The 20514-nt window shown below is 44.5% G+C and overlaps 1 protein-coding gene across 1 annotated transcript in view; it reads right to left on the bottom strand.

The window, feature by feature from the left end:
* Positions 1-20514, bottom strand: part of arap3 (ArfGAP with RhoGAP domain, ankyrin repeat and PH domain 3) — a 39104-nt gene that overhangs the window by 5133 nt on the left and 13457 nt on the right. Inside the window, exons 6-31 of the mRNA XM_079744697.1 lie at positions 20051-20118; positions 19122-19379; positions 18105-18174; positions 17821-17941; positions 16160-16344; positions 15843-15949; positions 15013-15212; positions 11092-11177; positions 10607-10789; positions 9612-9747; positions 8502-8606; positions 7602-7758; positions 7345-7447; positions 6817-7012; positions 6259-6322; positions 5882-6045; positions 4653-4865; positions 4226-4331; positions 3934-4081; positions 3052-3120; positions 2662-2736; positions 2387-2504; positions 2040-2168; positions 1659-1795; positions 784-866; positions 330-371 (exon numbers count right to left, since the gene is read on the bottom strand). Coding sequence (XP_079600823.1) covers positions 330-371; positions 784-866; positions 1659-1795; positions 2040-2168; positions 2387-2504; positions 2662-2736; positions 3052-3120; positions 3934-4081; positions 4226-4331; positions 4653-4865; positions 5882-6045; positions 6259-6322; positions 6817-7012; positions 7345-7447; positions 7602-7758; positions 8502-8606; positions 9612-9747; positions 10607-10789; positions 11092-11177; positions 15013-15212; positions 15843-15949; positions 16160-16344; positions 17821-17941; positions 18105-18174; positions 19122-19379; positions 20051-20118 — 3323 coding nt within the window. The remainder of the gene's footprint in view (positions 1-329; positions 372-783; positions 867-1658; positions 1796-2039; positions 2169-2386; positions 2505-2661; positions 2737-3051; positions 3121-3933; positions 4082-4225; positions 4332-4652; positions 4866-5881; positions 6046-6258; positions 6323-6816; positions 7013-7344; positions 7448-7601; positions 7759-8501; positions 8607-9611; positions 9748-10606; positions 10790-11091; positions 11178-15012; positions 15213-15842; positions 15950-16159; positions 16345-17820; positions 17942-18104; positions 18175-19121; positions 19380-20050; positions 20119-20514) is intronic.

Genomic DNA, 20514 nt, shown 5'->3' with positions numbered 1-20514 from the left:
TTTATCTATCTAAACACACAGACACACAAACGCACACAACTCGCAATATCTTATGCAACATCCGAGGTTGTATCAAACTATTCAGAGAAAACAAAGAGGAAGTGTTCTCAAACACACACACACACACACACAGACACACACACACACTCACACACACGTATCAGCCATCTGACCCTGCTGGGCACTGGTTGTTGTTTTAGTGTACAACCAGCTCAGAGATTACGGTCCTATTTAGACTTCACAAAGCCTTGGTATACAGATTGTGGCAAAACATTTTCAGAAGTTTGTTTCAGTTGTGATTGTGGTTAACAAATTAAAACTTTACTTACAGTTGGTGTTTGTCTTTTTCTGAGATCACTGTAAAACCCCATCTAGGAATTGAAGCAGAACCAATCTATTGTTTTAACATTTTAATTATTTAAAATGTTTTAGAATATAAATAAATAAATATTTCACAATAAAAAACAAAAAAACTATTCCGTACAAAGATTGTTCCGCACCCAATACACGCCTTGTTAATACTACACAAGCAGGGTTTAAGAAAGTATAGCACTGCTGTTATCCCAAATAATATACAGAACAGTTGTTCTATTGTGTTTTTTATGTGTACATGACTGCAAGACAAGTCTCCCTTTTTGGGACAATAAAGCTAAACTGAACTGAACTGAACGGAACAGTGATATTACTGCTACTTATTTTGGCAGCGACTTCAGACACTGAGATCTGGGTTGTGGTGGTAAGATCCAGAGGGTGTGATGTCACATCACAGGGTGACACACCCACCTGCCAGGGGCTTTCAGCTTCCTACGGATCCCCATGTAGATCTTCATGGTCTTCAGAGCCCACTCCTTCTCAGGCTTGATGCTCTGGACAAAAACACATGCCACATCAGCGTTAACTACTAGTGAGCCATTAAAGGTTGTGTCAGGGATTCTAGGCGAAACATAAATGATCACATTCATATGATCTTTCCTCACGATCCGCTAGCTGCCCGCTCCATAAGCAGGCCATCAAAAAAACACATCTCTGTAGGCAACCTATACCCCCAGATCGTACACAAAAACAAATGATACTACCAACCACTCAAAAATCCAAAATAAATAGTATTCCAACCAATCGCCGACAAGGGGTGGGTGTTCTGGGGTTTTGCGCTGCGTTTATGATCATTTTTACTGGATGAAACACGGAAGGGAAGGGCGAGCTGGCTCTAGTTGTTTGGGATCTCACTTGAAAAACCAACAGAAGTGACGTCCCCCAACATCGCTGATGCAACCTTTAAGCAGACACTTACGTCTAAAGTGATTCACAATTAATTCTGAAACATTTCATTAAGGAGCAGGCAAGTTGAGAGAGTTGGCAAGTTAGGCAACTCTCTCAGGAATGGACAACGGGGATCAAACGCAGTTCCTTTTGACTAGTCAAAACACTGGACTAGTCAAAACACTTATGTCTGCAAGCGATCCTGTTGCAAACCTGGGCTCTGAATGCATGTTGCTAGGGCCTTGCAGACACATGGGTGTGTTTGCTCACATGCTGCAGTCCCCTGAGAATGTTCAGGCCTTTGTATAGTAGGACTGCTGGCCCCCGAGATCAGGGACTTGCACTTGGTAGCCCAACCCTCTCCCCCACTGGACTCCGTGACTCCCGGTGAGCTCTACCTTCTTGTCTTTGAGCAGCAGCAGCTTGTGGTCCTTGATCTGGAAGGACCTCTCCTGGAAGCGGGTGCCCTGGAGAAGTTTGGGCGGCTCCTCGCGACACTTCAGCAGGCCGAACTTCATGATCTCACTCTTGTAGGCTGGAGAAACACCAAGAGTCAGAGTCACTTCCCCACAACGTCAATGTCCAAACAGACATCGCATCTCAACTGGCATTGAATTCTTGTCTGGGAGGTGGTGTTTGCAGGTTGCAATTAAGGAATAAAAATTAAGTTAGAAAACAATTGGCACTTTTTCATTTGGTTTTGGCAAAAGAACCTCCTAGCAATTGCAAAATAAACAAGCAACAATGTGTGCGTGCGTGCATGTCTTTGTCTTATTTACATGTTAGGATGTTGATGCCCTCTCCTTTAGGGACCCTCTTGACCACTAGGTAGGCGGAGCTGGGGTCGGCCATCTTGCACCACTGAAGGGCTTGTTCCAGAACCTTCTCCTTAGGGTGAAGAGGACGCTCTAGAAACATAACAGAAAATCAAAATGACAACCAAGCATTTCAACTTTGAGTTTTTGTTTGAGTGTCTTGTGATTATATCCATCTTAGATAGATAGAACTGTTATTGGTCTATTGGTATTTATTTCCAGAGGTAGACGGAGAAGTTGACTGTGGTATTCCTCACCAGTATTGCAAGACAAAACACAGAAGAAGAAGAGGAAATAGCCGTCTGTCTCACCCAGCTGTCCGTCTTCGATGGCCTCGAACGACATCCATACGTCTTTGTCGCCGGCCGGGACGTTACGCATGTACAGCACCTGGTTGGTCAATTCCTCAGCACACATGGTGGGAGAAACCTGTTAGGTAAAATGGAAAAATAAAACATAGGTTGTTTCTGTAATTGAATCAGTAAAGCAGAGCCTCCCATCCAGAGCAGTGCATTCAGATACACATCCAATGCCCGCGGTGGACTGTTTATACTGACAATGAACGGCGGGAGCTGAAGGCAGGTACCTTAAGGGTGATGCAGCAGTCCGGCATCTTCATCTCCAGATATACCTCAATGATCAGGTCTCCTGCCTGGGAAAGCTAGAGGAAACACACAGAGGACACAGGAGTCATCTCACACGGTCATGAAGTCCACCCCTGTAGTGTCTTCTCAGCTTTTAATCTCAAAACGTGGCACAATGATGCATGGGCATCGTTGGATTTGATCATAAATCCATCAGCTTCATCTTCGTAACTTAAATGATGTATTTGAAGGTTGAGTCAAATAATGTAGGTAAGATATCGTATAATGATTAGATAAGGTCAACCTATGCTAAAGCTATAAAAGAACAACAGTTTTGTGATACCGTACACTGATGACATGAAGTCACAGTGGATGCATGGCGGCAGGTTTACCTGTGTGTCCTTCCATGTTGTGATGAGGCTCATCTCCAGCTCTATCTGCGTGCGGTGCTCCTCATCGATCTGAAGACACACACACACACACCATGAACTGAGCGGTTAAAACGGCAAATACCTGTATTTGGAATGGTTGAGTGTAAGCAGTTTGAATCCTCAATATGAATGGTTGAGTGTAAGCAGTTTGAATCCTCAATATGAAATATCTATCTTGTAATTTCCAATTAAGATGGCAAAAAAACATCAAAACCTGTTACTCTCAGGGAGAGTGCTCTAACCACTCAGCCATTTGACTCTTGCACAGCATTGGGGAGAAAAGTATATTTTTTACCTATCCATATCCCAGAGAAAAGTGTAGACAAAACAGAATTCTAACCAAATTCATTGTTTGAATGATCTTTTTTACATAAAAGTATCAACCGTTTTGTGAGGCTTCCACCTGTGACTGATTGAATGCCTCAGAGCAACTCTGAACTCCGCCTTGAGAAAACATCTGTTCACTATGTATTAGCTGATAAGTACGCAGCTAATCAACGAAGAGGTCAGCTACGTATTGCTATGGTAGCTGGAGATTTTTGGGAAACACTCGTACTTCGGCTGCTGCATAGTACCACTGGGCTTAGTAATATGTCGGCAAAATGTTAACTTGACTGTTTTGGGAAACGTACCCCAGACTAGTAGCAAAAATGAAAATAGATTCAAAACGTCAACAAAGAAAAGATATCCAGATATTCACATGACCAGATGAACAACCTATCAGAAATAACGCTTCCACTGCTATAGTGGCAAAAAATATGCTGCTGTTGACCTCAAGCCCTAAACATCTCTGCAGATGTTCCTGTTTCTGGGAGTTTCAGAATGACCCGGTCTCTTACTCACATCGAAGACATACAGGAACTCGTCTATGAGGTCCTCCATGATCTTCACCTCGTGCTCCCCCTTCCCGTCTGTCTGGAAGAGGCTGGGGGCAAACAGCAGAGACAGGTTCTTCGTGCACATCTGGTTCAGGTCCGCGCACCGCTGCACACTGGAGAGAGAAGGGTGGATCATCAGTGTGTCTATAGGCGGACCGCGCCCGCGTGCGTGTATGTGTGTGTGTGTGTGTGTGTGTGTGTGTGTGTGTGTGTGTGTGTGTGTGTGTGTGTGTGTGTTCATGTGCGTGCATGCTGACCGGTATAGGTGTCCAACCAGGGCAGCCAGTGTGGTTCTGTTGACTCTGGGCAGGCTGCGGATGATCTCCTTGTACCGGTCCAGCCTGCTGTACTTCTGAGGGAGTTCTACAAAACAAACAATGTAACTATACAAGATACAGTAACATTAAAACACTATCAAACAATGTAACTATACACGATACAGTAACATTAAAACACCATTCAAACAAAGCAATATTGTTTAAATATATAAATTAGTTTCTCTCTGCATGTGTAAATCCTAAATCTGGATCCGGTCTAAAACTGGATTTGAGTAAACTCGATCGGTGTTAACTGTATCTGTAAACTGAATTTGAGTCAACTAGGTATACTGTGAACACCGTGAACCGAATCTGTTCTCCGTATGCAGCATAACCAGTGTAGAGGGATTGGGGCCAGTCCACTCACTGGCGGCCTCCTTCCACAGAGGGTGCAGCTCGGCCATGAAGATAGGGTCGTCCACCTCCCGGAAGAACCTCTTCAGCACGTCCGTCACGTCCTCGATGAAGTTGTCCCCGATACGCAGCTTCACGTTGCGGGCGTCTTTGCGGAACTCGTCCATCAGAAGCTTGATCCGGGATTTGGCGCCGTTCTTCCGGTAGATTCCCTCGTGTCCGAGGCCTATGGGTGCACGCACATAACCGAGGACCCGTTAGAACGCCACTGGATTCTGGTCGGGGGTCCTCACGTCTAGGTCTCATTGCTTACACAGTGATGTGGCGCTGCTCATGTCGTGACAAGCAGCAGGTGTTTGCGCGTCTTGAGTGTCTCGTGGATTGTTTGATTGGAATTTTATTCCTTAACGTTTGCCAACGTCTGTCTTTTACCATGACGAGATAATTTAACAATGGAGATCCACTGTATGCTGACAATATATTTAATCCTTGATACTATGGGCGTCTATTCCCATTCAGCCAAAATCCAGTATACCGGGGAATTTCTCTTGGGCCTACAATTGTCGCAAAAAACTTTGGATTTCTCTGTGGATTACCTGTGCGGCAATTCCCTTTAGTTTAGTCCTGTGAGTTCCCACTCACAGGACTAAACGATACAAACTTTCCTTTGTATGTACTGACATGAACATGCTGAATTTGCAAAGTAATGTCACTATTGCACTTTATGCCTCTTTTGCACACTGTTCTCCTGGACGACTGCTTATCTTGGCCTTCCTATGTAGCGATCTTGCACTGTATCTTATGTATTTTTGTGTATTTTTATCTATTGGTCTCTGTCATTTGTGTTTTGATGGTGTTTTCATCACTAACTGTTATTATTGCTGCTTATCAGGGACAAATAAATCAATTTGACTTTGACTTTGTAGTCCTCTAGGTTTTTGGTTTATCTAGCATGTAATTATTTATTTACTTTACCAATTTAATCATTTACGTATTTAACGGATAAGGAAATACCGGTGGGACTTACTTGACACAGAGAGGTTTAACAGAGGGAAGTTTGTCAGCCATATAACATTTAAAGAAATGTGTTTCAATAAATTGCTATGACAAATTAATTACAATTACTCAGGTGAATATGTAGAGCGTAAAACGACTTTTACAGGGCCCGGACAAAAAGGGCGGCCCCTAGAGTTCAAAGACCCTGAGTGACGGCTGCGTGGCGGTTGTCCTGGGTCTGCTCACCATACTGGGTGATGAAGGCGATGCAGCTGTCCACTATGATGGGGATGTCTGAGCGGCTGAGCTGCTGCTCCCTCAGGGTGTTGCCCTTTCCCCCCGCAGCCCGCTGGATGTCCGAGTACCACAGAGCGAAGTCCGCCCGGCCCATACCCTGCAGGTGGAGAGTCCTGATGGGGGTGAAGGACCACAGGGGAGAGGGAAGGAAGTTACTCTACCTGGCTTGCATGGGCTATCATCAACCATGGTAAACAACCCTCAGAGACAAAAGGACTGGATCCCAACTGACTGGCGTGCTAACGTCCCACGAACAAATGGACACATTCCTATTTATGCTCCACTTGTCTAACTTCTAATTTGAAGATTAATCTCCCCCCTCTCACCTCCCCTTCTCCACCAGCACCAGGATGTCCTTCTTGTCATGGTGCTCACTCTCTGACGTCGTACCTGAGGAGTAGAAAGGAGATAATGCTATGCTAGGGAAGCAAGTCAGAAAGTGGTCAGTTCAACCACATCATACTTTAAATTTGCACCTGGAATTCGATGGGCGATGAATTTTCCAAATGGGGGTCCTGTTGCTTTAAATGTGTGTATAAATCTCAAGGGAAACTTCAGATCAGAAACAGCAGGTGCATAACCTGTGTTTGACTGGAGAAAGTGCTGTCCCGGCAGTTGAATATTTGTGCTCAAAGGCGAGAATGTGGGATGTGTTCAGCAGTGCATCCAAGCTCAAATTGTTGAGCGTTATCTTGTTTTATGTGTCTTAGAGTTAGCTTGCTCAGTGTGACTTCTATATGTCACTCTGCGCTAGCTTGCTTTTTATTATTATTTAATGTTAGCTTGCTTCATGTTACTTAACGTTAGCTCACAATAGTTACTAGTGTTTAGTGCTTGTTGTATGTAGCATTTGCAATGTCATAGGATTAAAGACTGCTACTCACTAAGCTCTTGCAGGCGGTTGAGGTTGATGATGTCCTCCGCCGCTCCATCGTTCCCGGGGCAGATAAACAGGTTGGACTTCTGCAGCACAAAATACGCCTCCTTCCACTGAGGGTCCAGCATGGCCTTGTAGCGCAGGACCCCCACACGCTCAAACTCCCGCGTCAGCAGGCAATGGCAGCTGAGAGGCGTAGCCGCCTGGAACATTACGGCATTATCCACCGTTATCATTAAATCCCTTTACGCAAGCGTTTATCCAAGGGGGCATAGAGTAGATAGATGTTAAGGTGGTTAAGTAGCTGTTATTTACAGCATTTTGCTCATGGATGATTACTGTCGTCACTAACCTCAGTCACACTGATAGACACAGCAAAAATATCAATATCATAATGTAACATAGGCCCAATATATGTAACACAAATAGGATTACACTGTGTTTTTCTTTCACTGCATCATAATTTACAGGATTCAAACACTGATACTGTAATTCAACACGATACAAAACGATGAACCCAGATGAGAGAAGGTACCTTGCCGATGGCCTTGGCCCAGCTCTGCAGAGCATCAGGAGTCTCCAGGCCAAACTGGTAAAGCTTTTCCGAGCTCAGGTATACCTCAAAGGTGTAGCGAAACCTAGCAGGACAAAGGAGCAAATCTTCAGGTGAAAAATGCAAACATGTATCTAATAATCACAGCTCAAGGAAGCAAGATGTCCCGATTTATTGAAACGTTTGTTTAAAAATAAAAAGGTGAATCCAAAGAATCATGATAGTATCTACTCTCCTACCTGTCGATGAAGCCATTGTTGTTATTGCTGGTTTGGGGTCTGCTCACTCCGACACACAGGATGTCCTTAACCCAGATCTGCAAGCAGGGGTCTGGGCTGCGCTCCGACTCATAGAGGAGCAACGACTTGTCCACCGTGCACCAATACTTCTGGAAATCTACCAGGATCGGAAGAGCAGGAGGTCAGAACTCAGTAGAACTCAGTAGAACTCAGTAGAACTCTACTCTGCTGAAAAAAATATATCCAAGAGAGTGGAGTGGAAAAGAGAGGAAAATAAATTGACCCCCTCAGCCATTTCTGTTCTGTTCTAGACTACATTTTTCTTCCAAAGGCACTAGCGACTTCTTAGAAGCGCTAAGAAGTAAACTATAGCCGAATACTGCCCCGGAGCAAAACATCTTAGCCAGTATTAAGTGCTGCATGAAACCACTAGAAAAAAACATGCAAGTGCAGTGTGCGAATGTAGTCTTTCGGATACAAAAATAGAAAAATGAAAAAAGGGATAGCTCTGCGTAAATGTTATGTTTCTATGACTTGTGATTTCCAGTTATCACGTCGTACACCACTTCTCTTACATTTACTTTAACTGAAATATATAAGGTGCAGTGAGTCACTGTTTTTTTAAGACTGTGCGGAGAGTGTTGAGTGACCAGGAATATCAACAGCTTCAGGGCCACTCTACAGGATGTGTTGGTATGGTGATGCAACGCCTCTGCTCCGAAAAAAACAAAAAGAACTAAACCTTGTGCTCCCAAAAAAAGGCTTTTGTTCCGCGGGCAGAAGAAGGAGGTAGTGGTTCCTCTATTAAACCAGTGCCAAAGCCTCTCTTTGTAACCTCCGCCTCCAACACCCCCTAACACTCAGCCTCTAAAACCCCCCTGCCCAAGTTCAGCAGCCTACCTTCTCTGGTCTTGCGTGATAGGGTGCCTCTACTCGAGGAGCCGGACTTATAGAGGTACCCGGAATGGAGTACCGCCTGCATTATCTCATCGTACACACCCGGGTCTGCAGAGGAGACGAGGAGACGAAAGAGGAGAGTAAGGCACATTGGAGTATATACAGGGAGAACATACAGGGATAAAGTTGAAGAGAGGGGAGAGAGAGATAGGATGAAGATAAGATCATAGGAGGGTACATGAGAAGGCATAAGAACAAATACAGGAGAGCATAACAGGAGAGACAAAATAGAGAAGAGAACAGAAAGAGTAAATAAGAGTGAACATGAACACACGGAACACCACAGTTTGGAAGGGAACCGTAGAGACGGAGCTCTCCAGCGCCACATACTACTCTCACGTGCTGCTGATCCATGCCCTGCGGTTTCTGAAGAGCTGTGCTTTGCGGGCAAGCCAGTGGACACTGTTAATCCTTCAGCCGAATGGCTGATCGTCGCTGGTACGCACAAACACACAGAATGCTGCTCTTTTGTGACAGAAGCCACCCCCACCCCATAGTAGTGTTAACTCTTCCAATGTTTTACTGTGGTAAAGGCTGCTCCACATTCCAGAAACAGGGAACAAGCCCTTGCCTCGAGTAGCTGACGACAGCCCCAGTCCCAGTCACTGCTGAAATGATTCAACAGGTAGGGATTTGATTGTCCTTATACAGACTAAAAACTATTTAAGCGGTTGCTAAAAATGTTCGCTTAAACTTTAACTTCGCTTATAGCCCTCATTAAAACGACGAGTCAAATAAGGGTAAAACAACCTAGAAACATTTAAATGTATAAATATCTTCTGTATTTCATTATTTGTATTCATTTGTTATCCGTTTTAATTTCTAACTATGTCTTCCACTTTGCCAGGACAGCTCAAAATCATGGCTGGGATGAATAATGTACAATCCTATCTTCAGCAACTATGTAATGGGATCTTTTAGTAACAAGATACAAATACGTAGTCCAGTCTCTCAACAATTATCAACCATAGCCCATGTATTCATTGCAGTTACGAAGGCCTGCTTTTGAACCCTTTTTTAGGGTTAGGGTTCTGGTCAGCTCCGGGCTTTTACCTGAACTGTCGGCCAGATCTGGGGGGAAGCGGCGGTCGTAACCATTGGCGATGGCCAACCGCACCACCTCAGCCTCTGCGAAAATCTGAGTGACGGTCTTCAGGAGGTTCTGCTCTGTCACAGCCGTGCACAACACCTGAGGGGGAGAGAGGTGGGGAGAGGGTGTGAGAGAGATAAAGGAGGGAGATTCTGCAAAAACTGGGCAGGGCCGATGATGAAGTGATAGGATGAGATCATTAAGGGAGAGGAATGTGGCTGTGTGTGTTTTGATAGATTGGAGGGCACCAACAGAAAGATGAAAAAGGTGAAATTGAGAGTGGGAGTGAGAGTGAGAGTGAGTGAGACAGACAGACAGACCAGGGGGTACTTGGTAAACCTTTATTAAAAGGGATCCACGGAAACACAAGCACAGGTTTTTTGGGAAGGCTTTTCTCTCCTGTCTCTCTCTCTGTCTCTCTCTCTCTCTCTGTCTGTCTCTCTCTCTCTCTGTCTGTTCCTTTATTTAAACACATTCCACAGCAGGCACGGCCTGACCTCCAGCTGGTCCAGGCGCCCACTCACACAGAGAGCGGGAGAAACAGCCTGACAGGACCCCATGTTTGTCTTCTGGCTGGTCAACCGACTAGCCGACAACCAAACGTTGTGATGTTGATAAGCCCTTACACGCCATTTCAGACTACTTGTTAAGGTTACAGTGTTCCACATCTTAGTTTCGGTATACAATCATTACCTTCCCTGCTGCAGTGCTCTTGGGAAAAACTCAGGATCCCTGTAAGTTCCTCAAATACGGTGAGACACTGGTAACCCTGGCAACTTGACTCTGCTCTCCAATCTCGGATCAGGGGGGGGCGAGTTGAAGCACGAATACAAGGAGGAGGAGGATGAAAGTGAGGATGAGGAGGATGAATAGGAAGAGTAGGAGGGGGAGAAGGGTATGAGAAGGAAGCAGAGGAGGGGGAGTGGGAGAGGAAGAGGGGGAGGAAGAGGAGAGGCACCTTGAGCAGCTGATCCTGGCTGCTGAAGCGGGGGTGGGGATGGCGGTAGTGGCCCTCCCGGTACTTTTGGATGATGAAGTTGCGGCGCTGCTCAGGCACAGCATCGGAGTCCAGCTCCTCAGAGACGGAGAGACGCGGAGACCAGAACTCATTGGCCCGGTCGTTCCCCAGCATGATGAAGAGCTGCAGCCAACGGGAAAAGGAAGAGGAGAGGAGGAGAAGATAGGAGATACTGAAAGTCCCAATACCTCAGAAATACAGTCATGAAATCGTCTGTGGCCCAACTCGTGAAACCAAGTTTTTAGTTTATTGCCATGTGCTTGTTGCATTCCAGCCTTCTTTAAAAGTGTGTTTCATTGAACAATAAGATAAGACGATTTTCTTAGCACAACTATACGGTTATTCAACTATGTATGAACCATGAATGGAGCATGAGACGACAGTTATTGAGGACCAGCTAGGACAGAATTCCCTCGGAGTCTCACCTGAACGATCTCATTGCTCCACACACTCGTGTCCAGCTTGAGGCTCTGCACCTTAGACACCATGGTTCCCAGTCCCCTGTGCTGCCCTGCCGTCACACACACACACACACACACACACACACACACACACACACACACACACACACACACACACACACACTTTACTACAGGGTTCAGCCACCAGCGGAACACCATCTATATTATTTGCCCCCCCCCCCCAGATAATTTCATAAATGAAAAAATATATAAACGTTCATAGTTCTTCTAGATTTGTTAAGTAGTTATCTGCCGTCTGAAAACTGAGTGCTGTTTCGGTACCGCACTGTTGAGTATTTGGTAAAAACGATATGCGATATCTATGAAACTATTTTTATTGTCTATCATGCCCTGCTGCAGCATTTTATTGATCTTTTAATTGAGATTAAGATGTACAGTCACCAGGAAGTAAGTATGTCCCAATGGACTCCATGAGTATGCAACACCCACCATAATTTCACATGAAAAGGCACTGACCACAGAATATGCCTACAGCTTAAAGCTAACCCCCTTGTTAACCAATAACATTGCGTTACAACCCAGTATGAAAGTAGTTCCTCCTCACAGCCCTATAAATGGTTTTGTCTTGTCGTGGGCCTGGGCCACATCATTTCTACTTTTTAAGTGATGGGATCTCATACATAAAACCCTTCCATGTCATTCAAGTGTTTTTAAGTAGGCTTGAGCATAATTGCAAAATATGCACAACTTTAATTGCATTTATTGAACAGGCTATATACTAAAATACAATAAAATAGATGTACTGGATTACAGTCAACTATCTCTTCCTCTACTGTGGGTTTTGTTGCAATTCCCTGTTCAGCAGCCCTTTTTGTAAATAGTGTCTGAATCCATATCCATTTCCCATCTATATATATATTTTTATATACATACATACATACATACATACATAAATGCATGCACACACATATACATATATATATATATATATACATATATACATACATACATACATACATACATACATACATACATACATATATATATATATATATATATATATATATATATATTATATATACATATATATATATACACATATACATACATACATACATACATACATAAATGCATGCACACACATATACATATATATATATATATACACACATATATATATTATATATACATATATATATACACATACATACATACATACATACATGTGTGTGTGTGTGTGTGTGTGTGTGTGTGTGTGTGTGTGTGTGTGTGTGTGTGTGTGTGTGTGTGTGTGTGTGTGTGTGTGTGTGTGTGTGTGTGTGTGTGTGTGTGTGTGTGTGTGTGTGTGTGTGTGTGTGTGTGTGTACTTCTCTCTATGTCGGCCTGTATGCCTATTTTTATTGGACCATTGACCTGGTTTGCGGGTGTGCCTTCCTGTTTCACTCTCTTCAGCAGGATCTCCTCTCTGGAACTAAAACGTCCACCTCTAAAAAAACCTCCCATTGGCTGCTGTTTTTTCCATAGATAGGATATAAATATGGTTTGTCAGCAGTGCGATTTCAGTTTGATGTTAGTTTGCCAATTTATTATCCACCTAAACTAAATGACACGTTGAAAAGATCAGTCTGAAACCCCAGCGGTTTCCTACTAAAGAGTGAATGAGGTCAAATGAATCTCCTAGCACAGTGGCAGGAGAAATGTTTAGGAGAGAGATTTAATTATCTTAATGGTTTTTAGGTCAGTTTATAAGGTTTTGTATTCGGCTTAGTGTACTGCCGAGTGGTAGTGATTCATCTATCGGGTGCAAGTTAGATGAATCTGATAAGTCAACGGCCTTAGACTGTGAACTCCCTGTGAATGTTGTTTAAAGGGAGCAAAGCACATGGAGTGCCAATCATGGCTGAACTTTTCCTCTCCCTTCAAACATGATGGAAATTCCTTCAACTACTTGCGTGCACACAAGACTGCATCTTATTGTGGACCCCTGGTTTACTACTTGCGCTATTGTTAAGGGCCTGCTATTTGCTCCTTTGTTGCGGCTGGGTGGAGAGTTTTCTGTGGCAGGGAATCAACACTCGTTTTGCAAGCAGAGAGGGCCACTCTCCTGGGAAGATGGACAGGTTGTTTGTGTTGTGTCTGACAGAGCAGAGAGAGATAACACACCTCACAAGGGGATAACAAACCCCATCACACTTACATAATCATAGATACAAGTGCGTTGGCATGTGAACACACACACACACACACACACACACACACACACACACAATGCAGTTCAACCTGAACAGGGGCAGTGTGTTCTGCAGTGAGTCATGCCTCTACAGGTATCTACTTCACACCCGCATTATATCTTACAGAGATGCAATGTACTCCCCTGAAGGGTAACCATGCCCTTTTATTATTTTCAACCTGTTTATTCATATTTCATCATTATTTGGCAGGAAGGCTCGTTGGTCTCACCTTCTCAAAAAATATTTGTTATATAAAAAAGTTGGATCGATGTTTGAGCTACTATGAAGAATGGCCTCTCTGATTCCATATCACTATATATATATATATATATATATATATATATATATATATATATATATATATATATATATATATATCACATTATTTTTTCCCCTTGTCCTTAAACAACTGTTTACCAGACAAACTTTGGTATCACAGTAAACTACTTGGCACAGTGATGCCTAGAACTGGTGTGGCAATAAATCTTTCACCTGGTGTGTCAATAAATCTTTCACTTGGTGTGTCAATAAGTCTTCCACCTCTTACAGAACTAAACATTCACACACTCTTTGAAAACATTTCTGGTTTGTTTACATGTGGTTCTCTTGCTGTTATCTATGCTAAGCTTACATGCCTTTACAATACCTACATTTTTACTTTTACCTGGCAATGATTACTTTTAAAGTAATCATTGTTAGGTACATTATGATGGAACCAATTCACTTTAACAGCACTATGCTTAAAGGTCTTAAGCGCGTTCCGTGTTAGTATGCGCTGGAGAAGAGAGGCTCTTGCGTGTTTGATCTGTAGATGTTCGGCTGAGTTCTCGTCTTTCAGGATCGCTAGTGTTGAAATCTGCGGGTCTGTTATGATGTTGTCAGTCAGGGGAGCTCTCGCTCCGTCAGGGAACTCGGGTTCATTCTGGGAAGCGATGGGTATCTTGCGGCGTTGTAGGTGTAGAAACAATGATTTGCGTGCCAGCCTCCTAACCGTCAGGTCGTCATTATTGTGTATTATGTTCAGCAGATGACCTGTCCCGGAGGAGGTATAGAGCCATTCAATGTTCGGGACACCAAGGCCTCCGCTCTTGCTCTCCGCTATCGATGCCAGTTATTAGAAAGAAGACAGGCTCATTCACCCCTTGTCTATTTATGTAGGCTTTTGCTTTGGTGAGAGTATTCCTGTGTCTACTAGCCAGGGGAGGATTCCTGACAGGACACTTCATGAATACCTTGTATATTGCCGGTAGTAAGGAGATATCGCTCCCAGTGGAGGGGTCATCAGGGATGTTATCCATCTTTAAAGCCCCCTTCCAGGATTCTGATACTTTGCCGTTATTGAGACGTGTTAAATATGTTAGTCAGGATTGGGCATGTCTTTTGTCTGGTAGCTTTCACCATTTCGTATGTGACGCCATCTAGTCCACATGCTTTGTTATTAGGGAGGTCACAAATCACCTTTTCGACTTCATTGGTAGTAAATAGCGGTGTGTCGAGTTGTGTATATTCCACTGGTTCTAGTTATTCTGTCCAAGGAGGCGTGTTGAAGATAGTTTTGCACAGTTTGTACATTATTTACGTGTGCCGGAGCACTAGGGTATTTACTGCCATTGAAAATTATTCGAATTGCTTCGGATTTTCTAATCCAAAGCAAAAAATCCAAACACACACACACACACACACACACACAAACCTGCACAGTTCTTGCAGATGACCACACAAAGGTTGATGGAGGCCCAGTCAGGATGGGCGGCCTTGCAGTCTGCACACATCCTGTTGGAGCGGTTGGACCAGATCTTCTCCGCCACCTCGTAGTCCGACAGAGTCTCTGCAATGGACTCCTGCAGAGACTCCATCCACGCCCGCTTCTCCTGGTCCGAATCTGCCGTGAAGCTACAGGGAGGAGGAGGAGGTAGGGGGAAGGTGAGGAGGGGGGAGGGGGGAGGAGAGAGGGGATGGAGGAGGAGGAGGGTGGGGAGGGGGGAGGAGAGAGGGGAGGGAGGAGGAGGAGGGTGGGGAGGGGGGGGGGGGAGGGGAGGAGGGGGGAGGGGGAGGAGAGAGGGGAGGGAGGAGGAGGAGGGTGGGGAGGAGGGGGGGAGGGGAGGAGGGGGGAGGAAGGGGGAAGAGGGAGGGGGGAGAGGAGGAGGAGGGGGAAGGGGAGGAGGGGGAAGGGGAGGAGGGAGGAGGAGGAGGGAGGGAAGGGGGAAGGGGAGGAGGGAGGAGGAGGAGGGAGGGGCAAGGGGAGGAAGGGGGAAGGGGAGGAGGTAGGGGGAAGGGGAGGAGGGAGGAGGAGGAGGGAGGGGCAAGGGGAGGAAGGGGGAAGGGGAGGAGGGAGGGAGGACGGAGAGGGTATGATATGGGGAGAGGGTGGGGTAGGAAGAGGAAGAACGTTGGATAGAATGGGTATTTTACTCAAGAAGATGTCTAATGCTGTTAGTCAGGAATTGTTTTCTGATGGCATTCCTACTTCAGCCTCAGACAAATGCAGGAGTCTCATCAGTGAAATGGTGGCGAGATACTTACCCAAATGTTTTGTAGGGAGTGATGAGCTCAAAGCTTTTGTGTTTCGCGTCCCTGATGGTGGAGCCCCGGGCCTCGATCAGAGTGATGCCGATCCCATCCTGGAAACACTGTTCACACAGAGGTAACAGCACACCTTAACACACGGTAGTGCACACACACCCACACGTATGTGCTTAGGCACACACACACACACACACACACACACACACACGTGTCCGACAGCAGTCTAGCCTCCACCTCAGCTCAGAGGACATTTAAAACACAAATCCTCCCTCTAAGACGGCAGCAGGGGCCGGTCCTTGGTGATCCTGGGTTACCTGTTCGCTCTTGTACAGCCAGATGTGTTCAGTGGCGATGGCGGTGTACACCTTGGACTTGGTTCCCTTCAGCTCCAGGAAGCCGTGCTTCTGGCAGTGAGCCCCGGGTCGGTAGCGCTGCCGGCCAAACACCAGCTCCCTCTTGACCCGCTCCTGGAGGGCGCTCACCCAGCGCAGACGCAGGACTAGGGGCCGGGGAAGACACGCAAAGATGGACGCTTACAGGTGGAGCCATTTAGCAGACATTGTTTACAGATCCATGTAGTCATATGAAAGGCATTGTTTACAGGTTAAAGGAGTCATTTAGCAGACATTGTTTACAGGTAGATGGTGTCATTTAGCAGACATTATTTACAGTGACATAAGGAGTCATTTAGCAAAAATTATTGACTGTTACAGATGGGAGTCATCTAGCAAACATTAGCAGTTACATTGAGTCATCTAGAAGACCTTATTTCTTTACTCTCCTGTACATAAAAGAGGCACAAACTGATCCGAATAAATATACAAAAAAGTTTCGAAAAAATAAAATGAAAGGAGTAGAAGCTATGTTCTAAAGCCAAGTGCTGTAGAAACAGAGTGCAGAGTCAGACTTCAATCGACTTTGAGGTGGAAGCAGTGTCTTTTAAGTACGTCTATAATACATTGATTGTGTCCTCCTTGGTTAAAACAATAAAGTAAGATTAAGGATGAAGTAAACAAGAATTGAAACCTGGAGCCGACCGAGTTAATTATACAAAGAGGAAGTATGTAGGGGAAATACCTCTGCGCTGAATCCGTATCCTTCAAACATTTCCACTTGTTTATTTTAATATTATCCCTCCCAAATATATACTAGGGAAAAATACAATGCAAAATACAATTCTGTATGTGCCTGGAAGGCTTGCAACATACTTTCAACTGTATCTAACTTGACTCCTCCATTCTCAGCCAGTTTAGCATATTAACACCTGCACTTCTAAGCCAGTAAGGGACATTAACTCCTCCACTTCTAAGCCAACAAGGGATATTAACACACTTCTACCCAGTATTAACACCTCCACCTCTAAGCCAGTAAGGGATATTAACTCACTTCTTAGCCAGTTTATGATATTAACTCCTACACTTCTAAAACAGAATATCAAGACCACTCACAGTCTCTCTCCGACATTTGACGCCCCATCTCATTTCATCTTGTCTTCCATTGTTACTCAAATTCACTCCATCCAATTGCCGCCCCTCCATCTCGCGTTCCTGTCTCGTTCCATTGTGTTCTATCTATCCCAATCAAATTCTGAATCAACGGAACAATAGAGGTATACATGTCACAGTCACCCAATCCCTCCCTAGTCCTGAAGTACTAATCGCAGCCTAGACACTGAACTCAGGTGGCCGCCAGCATCACTAGGGTTACTGGGGCAGCTTTGTCTCAGTAATGGCAGGGGAGTTGGGGCCACACGACATTGAGTTGGGGAGCTTTTGTTCTCTTTGCTCAATGTGCTTGCGTGTCTGCATGCCTATGATTGCCACATGTGCATAGTATGCATTTTCTGTGTGGGTGTGTTTGTGTGTGTGTGTGTGGGTGTGTGTGTGTGTCTGTGTGATTGTCGTTGAGTCTGTGTGAGTGTGTCTGTGAGTCTGAGAGTCTGAATGTGTGTGTGTGAGTGTGTGTGAGAGTGTACCTTCATTATCAGCGCGGAAGACAAAGATACGGTGGTTGGTCACTATCTCAAACTTGTTGTCTTTTGCAGAACGGGCCATCTGGATGGCAGCCAATGGGATAACTCCTTTGGGGTAGATATCCTGATATTCAAAATAAATGTATGTATGAGGAACATTTACAAAATTAAAATCATTGAATATGCGATGAAAGCAGAGGATCGATGGGAAGTTATTTGATCAACTGTAAAACATAAAAAAACATTTCATTAGTGCTCAACAAATAAAAAAGAATGCAGTTTTTTACCTTTTCGCTGCCAAAGTACATTAGGTTTATGCCGTCAAACTTCACATAGCGTTTCTGGAAAACGTAATTGCTGAAAAAAAAAAAAAGATTATCAAATTATGATGTGAGAATACTTTCATCTGAACAACATTTATTATGTATATTTATGTTATGTATATTCATATAATGTAAATGCAACCTATATTCTAGACCGTTTTTGCCTGTTATGCTAGCAGACAGAACTAGCTACGAGCCCACAATTGGCGGTAAAACAGAACCAGAAGCAGGAAAAGATGTTTGACAAACAACAAAAGCAGGAAGAGGAAAAGCACAAACCGAGCAGAGGAAGAGGAGGAAAGGAGAGTGAGGAAGCAGAGACAGCTCCTCAGGAGAGAGGAGAGGTAAGGAGGAGGGTAGAGAAGGAGGCGCAACTTCAGACCCAAGGCCAATCTCTGTCGCCTTTCACATCGATGAGAGAAGAGAGAGGGCCGGTTTTAAACACAAATACACACATTCACAAACACAGAACAATAGACATGCACATTCATAACACGTTGACATAATGTATGGGTTTGTAACACATCTACTATCGTAGATACGGATATAGCGTGACAAAGATTACTCTTAACTGAGACACCATTCTTTGTCCATGCCTTACAATATGGATGAGGTATTGTTCAACCAAACCTACTTCATTTGGTTTGAATTTTGAAAAGCTACAGCACCAACAGATTTTTCTGCAATTTTACCAAATTAAGCCCATGAGATGTCCTACATAATCTAAATTAATTATTGACGGGCACTTTAGTAAGTCATTTGTTGTTATTTTAATTGAAATGTGTTCACTTTATGTATTCATGTTTTGTAGGTATCTCTTATGTATCTTTTACCCAGAGTGATTTGATGGGGGGCACCTTGCTTAATTGGTAGATTGCGGACACTGGGGCTCAAACCAATCACCTTCCGGTATGCCTCTGCCTGTTTGTCATTATAACATCCATAAATAACAAATGAACCGATGGGCAGGCGTCCACGCACCCTTGAGGGGAGAGCTTATCCAGCCAGCTGCAGATGATGGGGGCGCTGGGCTCGGACAGGGAGGTGAAGCTGGCGTAGGGGGAGATGACCAGGTCCTCGTCCGTCTCCGCGGGGTACAGGCGTGGGCTGGGCCGGCCGCGTGAGGGAGGAGAGGGGGGTGTGGGCTCCCCCACCGTGCTGTAGCCCTGGGCGTCGGTGGTGCAGCTGGTGGTGTGAAGGGCCTGGGACAGACGCTTGTGCCAGGACAGCTTGTGGGACCTGGGCAGTAAAGATCCACAAATCCACGTCAGAACTAGTCAAAGTCAAAGCAGTGTTTGTCATTGGTTTATTCTGCGCGGTGAATTTCTTGCAATTAGGCACGGGTTGACTGCAAAACACTGATAAAAAATATATAGTAATATAGAAATAGAAAAAAAACACATCAAACATCAAATCAAATATAAAGATGTACAATTGACCAAAGTGTATATGTTCAACCTTGCAGTGATCAATCAATACAGGGCTCGGTACAGAACCGTAAAACCTTTTGGGTACCGACCTACATAACCAAGAGGTACCCCTGTGTGTGTCTGTTTCTTCAGAAGTCAAACTATCTTCAGAGGCCGAACATCTTCAGAAGCCAAACTTCCTCAGAAGCCAAACTTCCTCAGAAGCCAAACTAATTGTGAGAAAGGTTTAGGGAACAAGAACCAACCAACAACATTGCAAGGGAGCATTTCAGCTCCCTTGCCATATGCTCAAATGTTTTACATATTTGTACAAGCCTCCTTTCTCTTTATTCTACGATAACTGTCTCCCACTTCCCGCCACAACAGAAAGTCAGATTAGACAGAAGGTATATTAAGTTACATTTTTGCCTGTTTAACCCAGCCAGGTATGCTAGTATGCTAGTATACTATAGCGAAGGTGCGATGCCATTACAATATTACCTGTTTTCCTCAGGGCTTTGGTCTTGGTCTCTCCTGGTCTCTCTGCCATTAGACTTGGTTCTCTGGTCCTGGTCACAAAGATAACATGAAAGACGTTACTGTTTCAAAGATGTTTGAAAGATGTTCCCACACGTACACACAGAATGAGAGCACAGAACCATACCAAGCTTCTACATCACTATATCCACACACACACACACACACACACACACACACACGCACACACACACACACACTCAATTTCAAGTAAACAGATCTGGACCCAATAAGCTCATCTAAAAAGGCATGAATCAGCCTGATTCATGCATTCAGCATGAATGATTGGACTCTTTAGGGCATGATGTTCACGCTGCATTTCTTCCAACATCCTCCATGTATAAGATTAAGACTTTTACTTTGCTATTTTATTTTATTATTTCATTTTATTGTATGAGGATGTTTTTATGTGAAGCCCTTTGAGTCTG

This window comes from Pollachius pollachius, assembly GCF_949987615.1.
Source record: "Pollachius pollachius genome assembly, chromosome: 10".
NCBI lineage: Eukaryota > Metazoa > Chordata > Actinopteri > Gadiformes > Gadidae > Pollachius > Pollachius pollachius.
Note: the sequence above shows the minus strand (reverse complement) of the source record. Positions and strands in the feature narration are given on the sequence as shown.